Source organism: Pseudopipra pipra, chromosome 6, assembly GCF_036250125.1.
Source record: "Pseudopipra pipra isolate bDixPip1 chromosome 6, bDixPip1.hap1, whole genome shotgun sequence".
Lineage (NCBI taxonomy): Eukaryota > Metazoa > Chordata > Aves > Passeriformes > Pipridae > Pseudopipra > Pseudopipra pipra.
In genome coordinates this window covers 11876967-11891979 of record NC_087554.1, presented here as the reverse complement: position 1 = coordinate 11891979, position 15013 = coordinate 11876967, and the positions used below count along the sequence as shown (strand labels likewise).

The following is a 15013-nucleotide window of genomic DNA, read 5'->3' as shown; positions in this document are numbered from 1 at the left end:
ATAGCCTACCTCAGCAGTGACCAAGGAGTGACCAGGCAGACATGCAGATTGTACATGTGCTGTACGTCAATTCTCTTTTTTGTTAACCATTTTGTTTCCTTTTTTTCTGATTTCAATGAATACCACTCAAAATAAACTCACTGAGGACTATCACAGTGTTCTGTATTTCTACATACCTTCCCAACTAGACAGAATTTAGTGCCAGTGCCTGCTTTAACCAAATGAAAAAGCAGTGTGACACTAGGGACTGTATTCCTTTTGCTACACCTCCTAAAAACATTCTGTCATTTTTATCTCTGACAGTTACAAGCTGTTCATGCACAGAATGACTGCCAGAGTGTTTTGTCTGGCCTTTGCAAAATGACACAGACAATAAAACAGGGAGAAATAGTTCCTAAAACTATTGTAAAAACTTCCTTCACCTTGCCCCGTGGTTCAGTGAAATCAATGCTTTTACCGTTGGCAAGATGGTCACACAATTTGTGCACACAGAACATAAAACCATAGAGCAGCTGGCTGAGTTATCAAATAGGATTATTAGACCAAATGAAAGAAAGAGTTTTTCTTTCAACAGTATACCACAGGTTTTTGATGAAGTCCTCTAATAGTGCTCCAAAACTGGGAGAGAAGACAACTGAATGGTCTCCTCAGACACACAGAGAACACACCTTTGCCATAAAATTCTCTGCCTTGGCCCATTTGGCTTTAATGAGACAAGTTACACCAAAATGCTCTTTCTCAACGACAACATTTCATTTGAGAAGACTAAGTGGAACATACTTTGGCTGCAAGGGCTTATCCCACATCACCTCAGCGAGCTTCTACTGAGTTGAGCAGATGCACAATGAGAGGCAGAACAAAAAGGGTGACCCAATCTAAAACGGGACGGTGTGAACAATTCCACACCTTATATCTTTTTTAAACTTACACAGCCCTTTTTGCAGCCTTATTACTAAAGGAAACAAACCCACTGCATTGTCAAGCAGAGGTCAGCTCGTCACTATTATTCCACTACACTTCAATTAGGTCCCTGCTCTTCACTGCTATTCTCACCATCTAAGCACCAGCTACAGTATCCTTTCTCTATTAAGGCAGCTTTAAGCAACAAAAGAATGGATGCTGCAGAGCCCAGATTATTCTGCTCTACTGGCTTTTTGTATCTTTTCCCACAGTGAGGACTCTCCAGAAGTCCAACAAGACAATGAGACTTCAAATCCTGTAGCACACAGACACAGTCCAAGGAGCCCACATGAAAGCTGTCATCCATTATTGTGTCAGTCAAGGAACAGTCAACCTATGAGGCCACAAATTACCCTCATTAACACCAGTGTTTCAGGGAAAGTTCTGGTCTTAAGCATGTAATATGATTTGGTCTGTTAGCTCAGAGGCATTAGAGAGCATTAAGAGAATTAGCAGCTTAGTTTCTGTTAACAAAGTTATTCTTTTGTCTCTATTGAGCTACCAGAAAGAAAACTGTTCAAGCAGGTACTTTGGTAAAGTTCACTGACATCAGACAAACTGTTTAAATGCTCCATTTGGGACTGCTCTGTTCTGAGTGAGCAGAATTCAATCAGGTCTCCACAGAAAGCTGAAACTGCACTTCCCAAACCAGGATGCATTTTAACAACAAAGTACCCATTTTGTGACAAGTTACTAGACCAAACCCACCAAAATGTAGCCGACCCAAAAGGTAGCGTTTCACAGAAGATACCTGCAGCCACACATTCTAGTATTTACTGTGAAGCTGCTGCTTGTTTCCAAATGTGGTGCAAGGCTTCTCTCAGCCTTATTTTATAAAGCTGTTTTAAAGAGATGTCTTTAAAGTCATAAATGCTGCGGGACTACAAACTCCTCCACGGACACAGAGCCTCCCAGGTCACATTGTTCCCAAGCTGTTGCAATGGCAGACTGTGATCCAGAACCAAACCCCAAACAAATTTTGGTCAAATCCCACCACGTGCTTCCCAGACACACAACTTCTCTTGCACAAGACCCTGCCCAACTGACACACAAGTATCTTTGGATGGATGACCCTCGATTGCCACACTCAGCCAAGAGAGCCACATCCAGTGACTGCCTGGCCGAGAAGATCCCAAGCCAAATCAGTCCTTTCTGAAGTTCTTTCTTGACCTTTTTGAAGTTACCCAGAAAATTATCTGAGGACTCTCATCCCTGGCAAAATGCAGGCAAGAAAAGCCAGTACAATATTTCCCTATCAGGTCATGCTACACTAATCTATTATACATATGATCTGTGTTTAAACCTTTCTCTTTTTTTTGGCACAGAAGATGTGGAGACAACATTCCCAATCTGCTAAGAGCATTAAGGCTCTACTTAGGGCACACTCAGACAGGGACTCAACAGGACAGTGGGAGAGGATGTATTTGTACAAAGAGTTACCAGAGATTCTCAGAGGCACCCTCTAAAAGGCAAACATTGAGGACCATTGGCACAGCCAGCAGAACAGGACATCCCAGGAACGCTTAACTCTTTTCTCATGCTTTCTACACTCATGTTATGGCAACTTTTCCCAAAAAACTTTCCAGTTATCACTGTTCCCCACAGTCAGAAGGACTCCAAGAGCAGCAGCTGAGACGGTGCCCTGCGTACAAGCTTTCAGTCCACACAGGGATCTCAAATGTGGCCTTCCTCTTGCAGATCCCATTCACTGCCATTGATTCAGCCCAACAAGCAGATAGCTATGCCTGTGAAATACCACAAGGGAGAGCAGCAAGATTTGCCATCCACTGCAACAGCAACCACAACATGTACTACGTATATTACGTCTGTTGTCTTTCAAATTTTTGTATTCTCTAATATGGTGCAAGTTAAACACAGAAATAAGATACATGTGCATGGCTGTCCTGCCAGATACTTTAACAGCCTCCCAAGGCTGAGAAATTCATTCTCCCATGTGTGGATGAAGAAGAGCTCGTTCAGAGCAGATAGCCAAGAAAAAAAACATAGGACTGTGCACAACTTCCCAGGACACTTTCAGTTCCTGTGATTTAAGCAGGGGCTAGGCAGAACCATCAAGAGTACCCCTGTGCTTCAGACCAACACAGTCACAACAGAAGAAAAAAAATCAACTTTAATTATGAAACTCTCCTCTAATAGCTACCTGATTTTGAGTCCCATGTCACAGTAGGTGACAAGTCACCCCGAGGAGAGTTACAGATAGACTTTGAAGGGCACATGACTTTCAGGCTCCCCGTTAAACTGCTCCTCAGAAGGAATACAAGAGCCTCAAGCTGCTCTCTTTTTCCTATCTTAACTTTCCAGTTCAGTCTTTTCCTGTGTATTTAATGGCCAATATTGCCACAAGGAAGGTCTCTCAGGCATTAATGTATGAACAGTCTTAATTGGGCTGGAAGACAGGGAAGGAAATATTCCAATATATTACAGATAAGAAGCAAAACTGAATAGATGGTCCAGGCAGCAGGTGCCAAAGGCTGCTTTGATCAATGCTGTGAGGTCTCAAGAGAGAACTAATAAAGTACATACACTGAATGATGCAAGCACAAGGCAAAGAACAGAAGTCCTAGCAATGAGCAGAAAAGCAGAGAACAAAGTGAGGGGAAAGATAAAGCTGGGAGATTGGGCTTACAATAGGCCTGCCCATCCAAGGGAAAAAAAAGTTTTTTTTAAAAAAAGTGGGGAATCCCACAGAGTGCTTTACAGGAGGGGAGGCAGGAGGGCAGGAGGGAAGCAGTCACAGCACGATAACCTGAAAAAATTGCTTTTAAAGAAAGCAAAACAAGCAAGAAAAGGAAAAAAAGCATTTAATGCAAAAACTGTGTTTTTCTTCCTTAAGATTGGTTTTTACAAAAATATATTTTATTTAATAGCTTTTAGGGGAAAAAAAAAAAAGGATCTTTTTTCCCCTCTTCATTTTTCTTCTCAAAGAAAAAGCCCCAAATTTAGTGGTAATTTGGTACTATGCAAAAAAAAAAAAACAACCTTTTTTTCAAAAAAAAGGCAAGAGACATTAGCTGCATCTTCAAAAACAAGACAGCAGAGGTTGAATTCCATAGGTACAATTTAGGGAACAAATATTAATGACAGGGAATGTTGCTGTTGTTAGTTCAGGAGAGCAGAAGGTACTCAAGTAGCAGCAAGTATAAATAAAGAGTTGGAAGTTTTTCCTCCCTTGGCATCAGACAAGACAAGGAGATCAAGCAACCAATTTTCATCCTTAGATGCATCATCCATGCATGCACACAAACACACGTTACTGCTGGCAAGACAACATGAAGGGAAATGCCTTGTCCCATCACTGCAGCCTTCCTGCTTGTCCCCCCTCCTGGCTCAGCCCCTGCAGTGGCAAGCTGGGCAACAGCCTGAGGAATCATCACATCTCACCCAATCCCCTTGAGACCAAGACCAGCACCAGAGAAGCTGAGAACACAAATTCTTAAGTCAAACAAAGGATCAAGTCACTCTGTCAGATGAAGCCACCTCAGAACACTCATCTGTGGATGGCCATAGATGCCGATAAATGCTGATCTCTTCACTATGGGGATTTTTAAAGTGAGATTTGTTTATTCATGCTTTGATTCCTCTTACAGTCATGCCAGCAATAAGCCATAGATTAAAGCTTTGCAGCTTTAAATACTTCTTACTGAGATTTTCACCATACATGGACAACTCCCTGATCTGAGCAACCACTTTAAAGTATTCCCTGAGGGCATCCAAAATAATTTTGTTCAATCTGATGCCTGATTAGATATCCAAGACTCTCTGATCCCTCAAAGGTCGATTCATAAAGGTTTCACTCAAAACAAAGAACGTGATTTGAATACCTTTGGGGCTGACAAACAATAAATCTCTTAGCTGAAACCTAAACACTGCACAGGGAATCTAAGAGGTACCTGAAGGTAATGCAGGTACTGTCCTGTAACTAAAGTCCATGAAAATGGTTGGAACTTGATGTCCTTCCATTTGTTGTCATTTCTTGGATCAGGACACAGCTTAGCTGCACAACAGAGCATCAAGTACACTGGGAGTTGAGCAGTGCAGCCTTTAACAAGCACAACACTGCAGACATACAGATGGGATCAAAGAGGCAGAAGGGATGTAGAGTCTTCAAAGCCACTTAGAAGATTCTGACACACCGTTCCTTTTAAGAGCAGTGAGGACTTCAAGACACTTCACAGCTTTGAAAACCTCAACCTACAAATACTTTTGAAGAGATTTTGCAGTCAGCTTCTGTCAGAAACTGCTGCCTGGTGCCCGGAGGGCAGCAGCCGGTACCTTCCGAGCGGTGGATGCAGGTATGCTGGTTGTCACTCAGGAAGAACCCTTCCTTACAGCGGCACTCGTAGCTCCCCACGGTGTTGACACAAACATGCTGGCAGCCACCGTTGTTGAACATGCACTCGTCTGTGTCTGAAAGAGAGAGGAAAAGAGAGGGATCAGCTTTGTGCTGACACCAGCACACTCGGTGTGCACACAGGCAGACATCGACTCCACATGTAGCCACCCAGGCAGCTGAGACACCCCAGGCTATCCTGTTGTTGTTGTGCTGTCATCCTTGGGAAAGTACATTTTTGCTGCTGCTCTTCCCCTGTTTGGAGTTTGCCCAAGTGGTCACAGGGCTCCCAAGAAATGCTGGCCAACTAACCAGGGTTGCTGGCTGAGCTGAGGCAGAGTAGCCTCAGTGGAGCCAGAAACAGGGCTCTCCACCACCCACAGAAACATTCCCTGCCCCTCAGTGCAGCTGGGTGGCACCATCACCCCAGAGCCTCACACAATTTCATCTAGGTTGAGCAACCATACACGAATCTGTCTTGCTCAGTGGGATGTAACTTTGGCTCCAAACCCTTCCAAGCTATAAAAGGTGTTTTACCAGAAAGCCCCCGTTCTGAAGCAAAAGTAGAACAAGAAAAATACAAATCTCAAAATAAATGTAGCTCAAAACTTATCCCCTGCTCCTTACTTTCACCCTAGCTAGAACTCACACACCACATCTGTTCATCAGAACATCATAAGCTCAGTTTGATTTATCATCCTCCTCCTCAAGTCTAGGTCATCATCACTTATCATCAAGGCTGCTGCTGCTATGTTGCCTCACTGCAGTCAAGGGCAAGAGCAGAAGTTCTGGAAACAGTTTTAAAGTTGATTTTGCAATATTCATAGTTTCAACAACACCAGAGAACACAGAAGGGCTTTGCTTGCAAGAGAACCAAAGAGTAGAAAAACTTCAGCTATGCCTGAACAACAGGATGCTCATCCCAATCTCCAGTTCTTTGCAATTTTACTCCTTAATAAGCACAGGGTTTTTTTAACCACTATCAGCAACTAATTTTCCTACCCTAATTTTCAGAGATGCCAATTTTAATAGGAAGTAAAAATGCTCAGTCCCTTAAAAACAGTACAAAACATCACTGAGGCAAAGCATTGGTCTCATTTGCAAATTCATACGAAACATCATGTTAGCTCCCTGTTCTGTTCATTGTTTCTGGCTCATAGTACAATGTTTTTAATTTAACATTGTAGCATTTCTGGCAGAAAACAGCTGTCTTTTAAAAAAGGAGAAAGAGAGGCTTTTAGTAAGAAGCATAATATAGTATTACAACAGATTTAATGTCTACTGAAGGCAGTGAGTAAGCCAATTGGATGCAAAAGAATGTGACCTGCTGTAGAAATAGAGCGGCTGACATATCTCCATCACAAAGAAGCTGAGTATTTTAGAGTTCTACAGTGATGTGAATGTGCAAACAATCGTGAATAAACAGCCACCATGAGTCTTTAGTGCTACAGATTTGAACTCCAGCAGATGTTTCTGTCTTACAGACCTTGGATAGCTTTCAAAAAAATCATCTCTTTCCAACAAGTAATTGTCTATTTGGCTTAAACCCAGGCACACAGCAGAGATCTTCAAAAATAGGGGTGAGAGGAGGGCAACCCTGGCGTGAACAAAGTAAATAAGCAGATTAAGAGAAGATGTGATCCAATTTGCTGCATGCCAAAATATTTATTTAACATTTACATCACATCTCAAAATTGGTGTGTCAGTGGTAAAAACTTTGTTGTATGTCGGTGACATTTTATTTTATTTTATTTTAGAAGTGTGCCATGCAACACTGAGCAGCTTCCCAGTAACTTAGCAGGTGGTAAATTTTGGTCTAAGTTATGTCTAGGTCTCACTGATCACAAGCAAGTCAGCTGAAGTATCCTCTAGAGGGGCTGCTGGGTACAAAATATACATATACCTTTTTGTGGCATTGTAAGAGACAATGCGTTCATTTGAAAACAGCTCTTCATGGTAACCTCAACTGAACTCCACTGTGTGTTGACACAAATGCAAAAATAAGATGGACTTCCTATTATTTCAAATTATCAGCAGATATTTTGTTTCCCTCTCTACTTAATTTATTTAAATATTTGGAATCCAGTGACTTCATCCTCTCCTCTGCCTACACTGTAACAAGGTTAATTTGCGGGCACGCAACAGGTTCCCAGAAGGTAAACCCCAACACAACCCCACAGAATACTCCAGAGCTTTTAGGATTTGTCCCAGCAAAAAATACAGCCTAGGGATGGTCTGATCCCCCATCTGATATGCCATACATTAATGGGAAATACCCCAGTCAAGCTAACTACCTATTATAATCATGCTGTGAGAGCAAGTTTCCCTCTGACTGACACGGGCATGGAGGCATGTCCAGGCACATCCATATTGAGTGCAGCAGTAGGGAAAAACTGAGCCACCTCTGAAAAAGCAAATGGGACAGATAGCACAGGGAGGAACTACACAGGGTACCCAGCCTGGGTCCTGGAAGCAGGGCAGCTTCATCAACACGAGGCTGCGTCCCAGGGAAGTAACACCGGCAGCACACCACACTGCCAACAGGCTGACAGCTCATACCTTTCTGTACTTCCTGTACACTGCTGCACCCCTGTGCTGGAAAATACTATCACAGCAAAGCCACAAGGTCTCGTTACCCATTTTTAAAGCTTTTCACCTGCTGGCACACAAAAAAAAAAACAAACTATGGAGGTCTTAAGTAAAGAAAAGAAAAAGATGGTCGGACAGAGCGTGTTCATGCAGGGTCAAGGGAGTGTTGCCAGGATTGAAAACACTTCCAGGGTTGTGTACTTTGCTTCACACTAACCACCAAGGGAAACTCCAAGCATTTGGCTTAGTCCCTCTGTACTTCCATGGCCTCCATCATCTACAGCTACTGTCCATTTGAAATCATCCTTTGCTTTCATTAAGTACTCAGACAGAGTAAGAGTGAGAAGCCCCCACATTACAGATATATGAGAGAGAAGATTTCTAAGCCTGGAAATACAATTAACAACTGATCCTGAACCAATTTTGGAACTGAGAGGATAATGATAGCACATGTTCTTTTATACAAACTCATTTAGCATAATAACAGATGACACTTCATACGCTTAAACCCAATGCACTCAACAGAAGTATAGCATAATTATCCTCATTTATACAGGGGGAAAGAGCCACACTGAGATGGTACATCAGTACCTGGAAATCCTTTGTCCCACATGCAACATTCTCTAGCTGAGCTGATCCAGCCCAGCAGGTAGCCATGGATGCAGCTAAAGGGTTATGTCAGCATCACCACTCACACTGCTCGTGAGCACGCTTCTTACCCAGGCAGTTGTGGCCATCATGAGCCAACATAAAGCCATCGTAGCAAGTACAGCGGTAATTTCCTGGAATGTTGAAACACTCGTGGACACAGCCTCCATTGAAGTCGTTATCACATTCATCAATGTCTAAGGAATAAAGCAAAAGTCAGTGTGATGGATGTTTGTTTGAGCGTTATAGACAGAGACACCACTGCGTAAATGTGAGCAGCAACTGCTGTCCAAAATCATCATTGTCTTGCAAATAGACTACATTTAACACACTACTGGCTGTATGTTTCTAAAGACTGACAATATGCCCTGAGATTCCCTTGCAGCTTTACCTTACAGTTTTAAGACTGCTGGTTAAACAACAAACTAATTATCAGGCCAAGTGATATGACTAGGTGAAAATCCACGCCAAATGCCTGCCTATGATTTTGTAAACAAGCAGTAAATCAGGTGAAGAAACAATGACTATTTTGATTTAAAATCATCCCCTGTATTCTAAACCGTTATTTTTAATGGCTCTATCTTTTTAGAAATACTCCATGCTGACACAGGCAGAGCAGAGTGCTCCAATCACTTTACCTTCACATTTCTTCCCTTCACCAGTGTAACCCACTTTGCACATGCACTTGTACAGCTTCGGGGTGTTTTGACAAATAGCATCTGGGTGGCAGTCGTCAAGCCCCAGGGCACACTCATCCACATCTGTGAAAAGACAGCAGGTTCAGAAGGGGTGTCAGCAGGAGGAGAACAGGGCATGCCTCCTGCATACACCCCCAACGAGATGACAAGGCTGAGCACATCTTTGTGGTGTGCATGTGCATGTTGTGTGTATTTGTGAGTCAGGACAGAAACATGCAGAGACCATATCTGCACTTAAATTTAGATAATGTTCTCCCTGCATACAGATGTATTTGTGTGCAATTCAGATAAGCTCTCGTACCCATTTATAAATGGATCCAAAACAATCTATTATGGGCCAGCTAGATGCTCCATGAAACTCAGCTGACAGTTTTACAGAGATTCATCAGAGATTTTTCATCTTTCTGATTAAAAAAAGACAGTTATTGAAAGAATTCTTGATCACATCCATGCGTTACCTGCAGGAAGCCAAATGGTTTTTAAAGTAACAAGCGGAATTGATAGAAATGTACTTTCAAAGTCACCACCAACATGTTAAAAGACTGACTTACCATTAAAGAGATGTATAATTCAAAAATAACTTTTTTAAATACAAGAATAGTATCTGGTGAGCAGCACTGCCAAACAACCTGGCCAGTCATCACAAAGCACAGCGTACTGAAGCAAAATATCCAGGTGGAAACTTCAGAGCACAGGAAATGAAGGGAAAGGGAAACACCAATAGGAAGAAGTCCTGGAGATGAAGAAGTGTAAACAGAAGAAGAGGAAGAAAAGTTACAGGCAGCAGAAGACATCAGCAAAAGTTTTTCATACACCAGAAGAGAACCGAAACACAGAAAGAGGAAGATTTTTCTTCCTAAAAGGGAGAATTGTTGAAGCAACACCTCACACAGGTATAAAAATTGACTCCTAAAACAAGGAGTGGTGCATGAGTATCAGCAGAAGGTGACTACTTCAATAGTCAGCCACTTTTTATAGTGGGGATCACTTTCTAAAGGGGAATTTCAGCCAGCACTTTTCCCATTTACAATTATAGCATTCATCCTGCCTTTTTTTTTCTTTCCCCCAGTCACAAAATATGCCTGTAGGTACTGCAGCAGCTGCCAAGAGCAGAAAGTGCTCACTCAGTTTTAACTCCTAATGGGGTTTGGCAGTGGGAAACAAGGCAAAGAGCCAGTGCTAGAGCAGCAGCGCTTTTCTGGCTCTCAGGTGCACTGGGCTACAGTAGCAGTGATGGGGTCCCCAGATACTGCCACCAGAAAGCAAGAAGAAGGAAAACAGTGGAAAACAGCTGGGAAGAGCAGCAGAATCCACCTCCTCTCAAATCAAGCCATTAAAAAACACGGGAGGTGGTGAATTGAGGGAACAAGTCACGCAAGGAGGGGTGCAGGAGTGGCTGAGGAGCCTTCAGCTAGTGGGACTCAGGTAGGTGGGGCACAAGGAAAGGATGGGCAAGGAAGGACAGACAGCGGGCAGGAAGGAGCATCAGGCACAAGCACTGGCTGAGTACCCCGACACGGACAGTTGTCCCCTTCCCAGCCCGAGCCAGCGGGACACAACCTGCCCTGGCAAGAGGGGTCCCAGAAAACACGCAGCAAGGAGGGGGCTTCCCTAAAAGAGGTTACACAGAGATATCAACTATATCTCGTGCCAGCGGCGAGACAGCCGCTCTGCCGTCTTATTTCCACATTAACCCGCTGTGATCTGCAGCGTGCGGGAAAGAACCGCAATAAGAAGCCCCGGCACTAATGCACGCAGAGGCATGGAAAGGACGGCTAGGAAAAATCCGTAGGCACAGGGAGCGAGATTTCCCCTTGCAGTAGCAGTGTCCTGAGCCGAAGAGAGACCCTGGAGGAACGAGACTGTGAGCAAACATCGCAGCCCTCAACTTGGCAGGAGGCGGCGGAGGCTGCGGGAGATCCGCTGGGCTCGTTCCTCGGGGACCGAAGGCGGCTTCACCCGCGGCACACGCAGTTTACACCCCGTTCCCTCGGCCAAGGTGCCCTGTCCCGGGACTCGTCCCGCTCCCGAGGGAGAGGGAAAAGCCGGGAAAGCGGCATTCGCACCGCGGAGCCCGCAGCGCCCTGCGAGCAGCGACCCCCCCCGCTCCGGGCACGGTCCCGCCGGCCCCACCTCGGGAACGGCCGCCGCTCCCCTTCCCTTCCCTTCCCACCGGCCTCCCCCTGCCCCGGGCAGCGCCACCAGACCATGAGGGGAGAGCGCCGGGAGCCCGCGGGGGGATCCGCTGAAAGGGGATGAGGCGAGCGGGCAGGGGCTGGGGGCACTCACGGGGCAGGGGCTGGGGGCACTCACCGGGTCAGGGCTGGGGGCACTCACCGGGCAGGGGCTGGGGGCACTCACCGGGTCAGGGCTGGGGGCACTCACCGGGTCAGGGCTGGGGGCACTCACGGGGCAGGGGCTGGGGGCACTCACCGGGTCAGGGCAGGGGACATTTACCGGGCAGGGGGCACTCACCGGGCAGGGGCAGGGGCAGCGCGGCGGGGCCGCCCGGCGCGGGCAGCAGCAGCAGCAGCAGCAGCAGCAGCGGCAGCGCCCTCCTCGCCCCCGTCGCGCCGCGGCGGCCGCCGGACCCCATCGATGGCGCTGCGGCGGCTGCGCTGCGGCTGCTGCTGCCGCCGCCGGGCGGGAGGAGGCGGCGGCCGAGGGAGGAGGTGTCTGCGGGCGCCCGGCCCGCCTCGCACCCACAGCGGGCGCGGGGCGGCGAGGGCTGGGCGGGCCTCCCCTGCCCTGCCCTGCCCTGCCCCGCTACCCCCGGCACGCGAACCGCCCCATCCACCCCGCAGGAAAACCCCCTCCCTGAGCCGGCACCGGCGCTCGCACACCTGCACAGCGCCCCAAACACAGGTGTCCCGCGGAGCCGGTGCCTCCCGAAGGAGCGCGGATACCTCACACGCAGGCTGCGGGTGCCAGCGGCAACTACGCCTGAGCCGGGGCTCCCCGCTCCGCCGCGGCCCGGGAGATCATCTCCTGCAGCGGAGACAAGCCCGTGCAGAGACTGTGTGCCGGCACCCTGTCACAGCCCAAACGCACACAGCTCGCTCCAGCCTCACTTGTGTTTCTTCAAAAACACGGTATTACAATTTTTACTGTGTAATTACACCCCACTGCAGTGCGTGAATCCCCGTCTGAAGGCCAAACCAGAGCCCACACCTCCCACCTCCATTCCCAGCTAGGGATTTCCCACAGCTGTCCCTCCTTTGGCAGGTAAAAGTGGCTCATACATTATTCACCGAAATTACAATTTCCTAAATAATGTCTGACCTTTCAGGGTGCAAGTAAAAGCAGGCAGTATTCTTTTCCAGCCCTCCCTCCCATCCCCATTTCACTGCCCTTTCTCCTTTGTTTTGTTCTGTGAGAAATACCAAGCTATTTCTAGTGGTTTATACACATTAGTAAATCTTCAGAATGAAACTTTCCCTCAGTCTTTGTCTTTGTTTCCTTAATGGCGGCTATAAATTACCACTCTCCTTTCTCACTGGAGCATCAGGCTTCATTGCTTTTGAAATGATCAAAGTTATTCTCTTTTTAAATCCAATGAGAAACAACCTATTGTGTCTCCCCGACGGTTTCAGTCTTAGTCAATCTCATCTCTAAATACATAAAGCTGCTCATTAAACACTCCAAGGATTCTCCAGCCCCACACCATACCCCAAGTGTCCCCCTACCAACAGAAAGTAATAAATGAACGAAGGCTTTCCTGACAAGTTTCCACGATCTCATGAATAAACAATCATACTTACAATGGGAATTCGCACACCCCTCAAACAGGGATACCAGTCAAGGTGTTTCTACAAACAAATCTCCCAAATGTACAGAGAAGCCACTTCCCATCCAGGTACGTGACTTCAAGCCACCTCACAGAAAAGCTGATAACACATTTCAGGCACTTTCCAGTCAAGTTTCCTCAATGAACTTGACCAATATTAATTTAAGTAATATTTATCACTAGATTTGACAAAATACATGAAGTAGGAACAAATATGAAGACTGTAGCAGAAAAAGCAGTAAGAGACATTGAAGAGTCATATACACAAAATAACTAAAGCTTTCTGAGACGCAGTAAAAGCAAAGCATTTTTCTTACTTCTGTAAACATAAAGTGAGACATAAACATTTGGGAATGCCTGAGTTAGATCAAAAGACCTCAATGTAGCTTGGAAAACAAACAGAACAATATCAAATTTATCTTAGCTAATGAAACCATTTCTTATACATAAATCTCCAAGTGTTTTGTGAAGGATCCTGGCCATTATTTCAAATACAACACTCCTTTGTTTATGATGAAGAACTGCCATTAAAATATCTCTTTTTCTTAAAGACACAAACCAGACAAGCTCAGACCTCAACTCAGATGTCTTTGTGTAGCCTTTTTAAATATTTCTATTCAACTACAGAGTCACAAGGTGCTGCTCTAGGTACTAAGATCTTTACTCGGAGAGAGTAGCTAAAAAAATTCTTAAGACTCAACTTGAGCACTAAGTTAAGTATGAGGAAAAAAAACCAAACATACCAGGGCAGTTCGACAGGAAGAGACCCCAAATAGCACCATTTGGGGATTTTTTCCAGCAATTTAAAATAAAACAAAAGTCACAAAGTTTCAGGGAGAAAAATAGCTTACTGGTAAATATCTGCAAGAATTGCACACAAATAGGGTATTTTCATACCTTATGGATAACGATCCTCAAATCAACAGCAGCGCTTTTGCTCCTTGGGATACTACACAGCATCTTAGTCTTGAACGAAATCTTCATGTCGCATGGGCCAGAGCCCCATTCAGTTCTGCTCCACAGGTGCTTTGGGGGGAGACAGGTTTGGCTGGTTGATGTTTGGAGAAAGGCTGCACCTCAGGAAACCTGTCTGCTCTTTCCAACTGTACCAGTGTGTGCCGCCACCTTACAATGTTGCAAAGCCTGGGGCTTCTTGCCATGAACACTGTCAGATCTCATTGTATCAACAGGAGCACAACCCTGCTAGGAACACTGACTGCCACTCCAAAGGAACTCTTCCATACAGGTAAGATCCCAGTTTCCAAATCCCCTGCCCTCCACTATGAGTATCACTTGTAGTTGCCTCACACTCAGAGATCGAGACTAAGCTGCCACAGAGCAGGTGGATGTAAAAACTGCTCCAGAAATTGTACACCTGATGCCCTGAGTAGAGAGGAATATTTTTCTCTGAAAATTCAGACTAAGAACTGGTTTATGCTTCATAATCCATGCTAAGTTTTATTATTTAATGATGAGCAAACATTGTCTAAAGACATCTAGATTGCCATTTCCTTTGCACTTTTGCGCATCATACTGACCCAAAATTTAACATAACTGAGTGAGCTTAATGAGTGCTTGTGACAGAAGCTGAAAATAGCTGGGATGGTCCAGGGGGGAGGTGCCAGAACAAAACCAGGAAAGGAACAGACAAGTGAGGAAATACTTTCAAGTATTTAATTATTCCAAAGCTTTGCACACACATAATGTCTCAGAGCTTCAAGTCTTACTCATCTCCAGATGTATACTGGGTTTTGAACAATTGTTTTCTTTCGAAATGAATCGCTCAGACTTTGGCACTTAGACTTCCCATCTTTGTATCCAAGGGTTTTCCAAGCTACCACATAGGCTGTTGAATTCTATGTAAAATGACATCTTCAGTAATCAGCATTCAGTTTTGCATTTTAACAGTGGCTTTCCTTGCAAGCAGAACCTGCAAAGGGCTTATCTCAGGCAGAGAGGAAATTTGAGGTTTCTTTGGTC

General features: G+C 45.3%; 1 protein-coding gene across 2 annotated transcripts in view; it reads right to left on the bottom strand.

Annotated features, from left to right (window-relative positions):
* SCUBE2 (signal peptide, CUB domain and EGF like domain containing 2) overlaps positions 1-11842 on the bottom strand; it is a 44060-nt gene extending 32218 nt beyond the window's left edge. The window contains exons 1-5 of one of the 2 annotated variants that reach the window (XM_064657363.1): positions 11722-11817; positions 9798-9979; positions 9187-9309; positions 8620-8745; positions 5254-5388 (exon numbers count right to left, since the gene is read on the bottom strand). In XM_064657363.1, coding sequence (XP_064513433.1) covers positions 5254-5388; positions 8620-8745; positions 9187-9229 — 304 coding nt within the window. In that variant the 5' untranslated portion in view covers positions 9230-9309; positions 9798-9979; positions 11722-11817. Of the gene's footprint in view, positions 1-5253; positions 5389-8619; positions 8746-9186; positions 9310-9797; positions 9980-11721 lie in introns of both variants that reach the window. The other variant, XM_064657362.1, reaches the window with a different exon arrangement.
* Positions 11843-15013: the final 3171 nt, after the last annotated feature.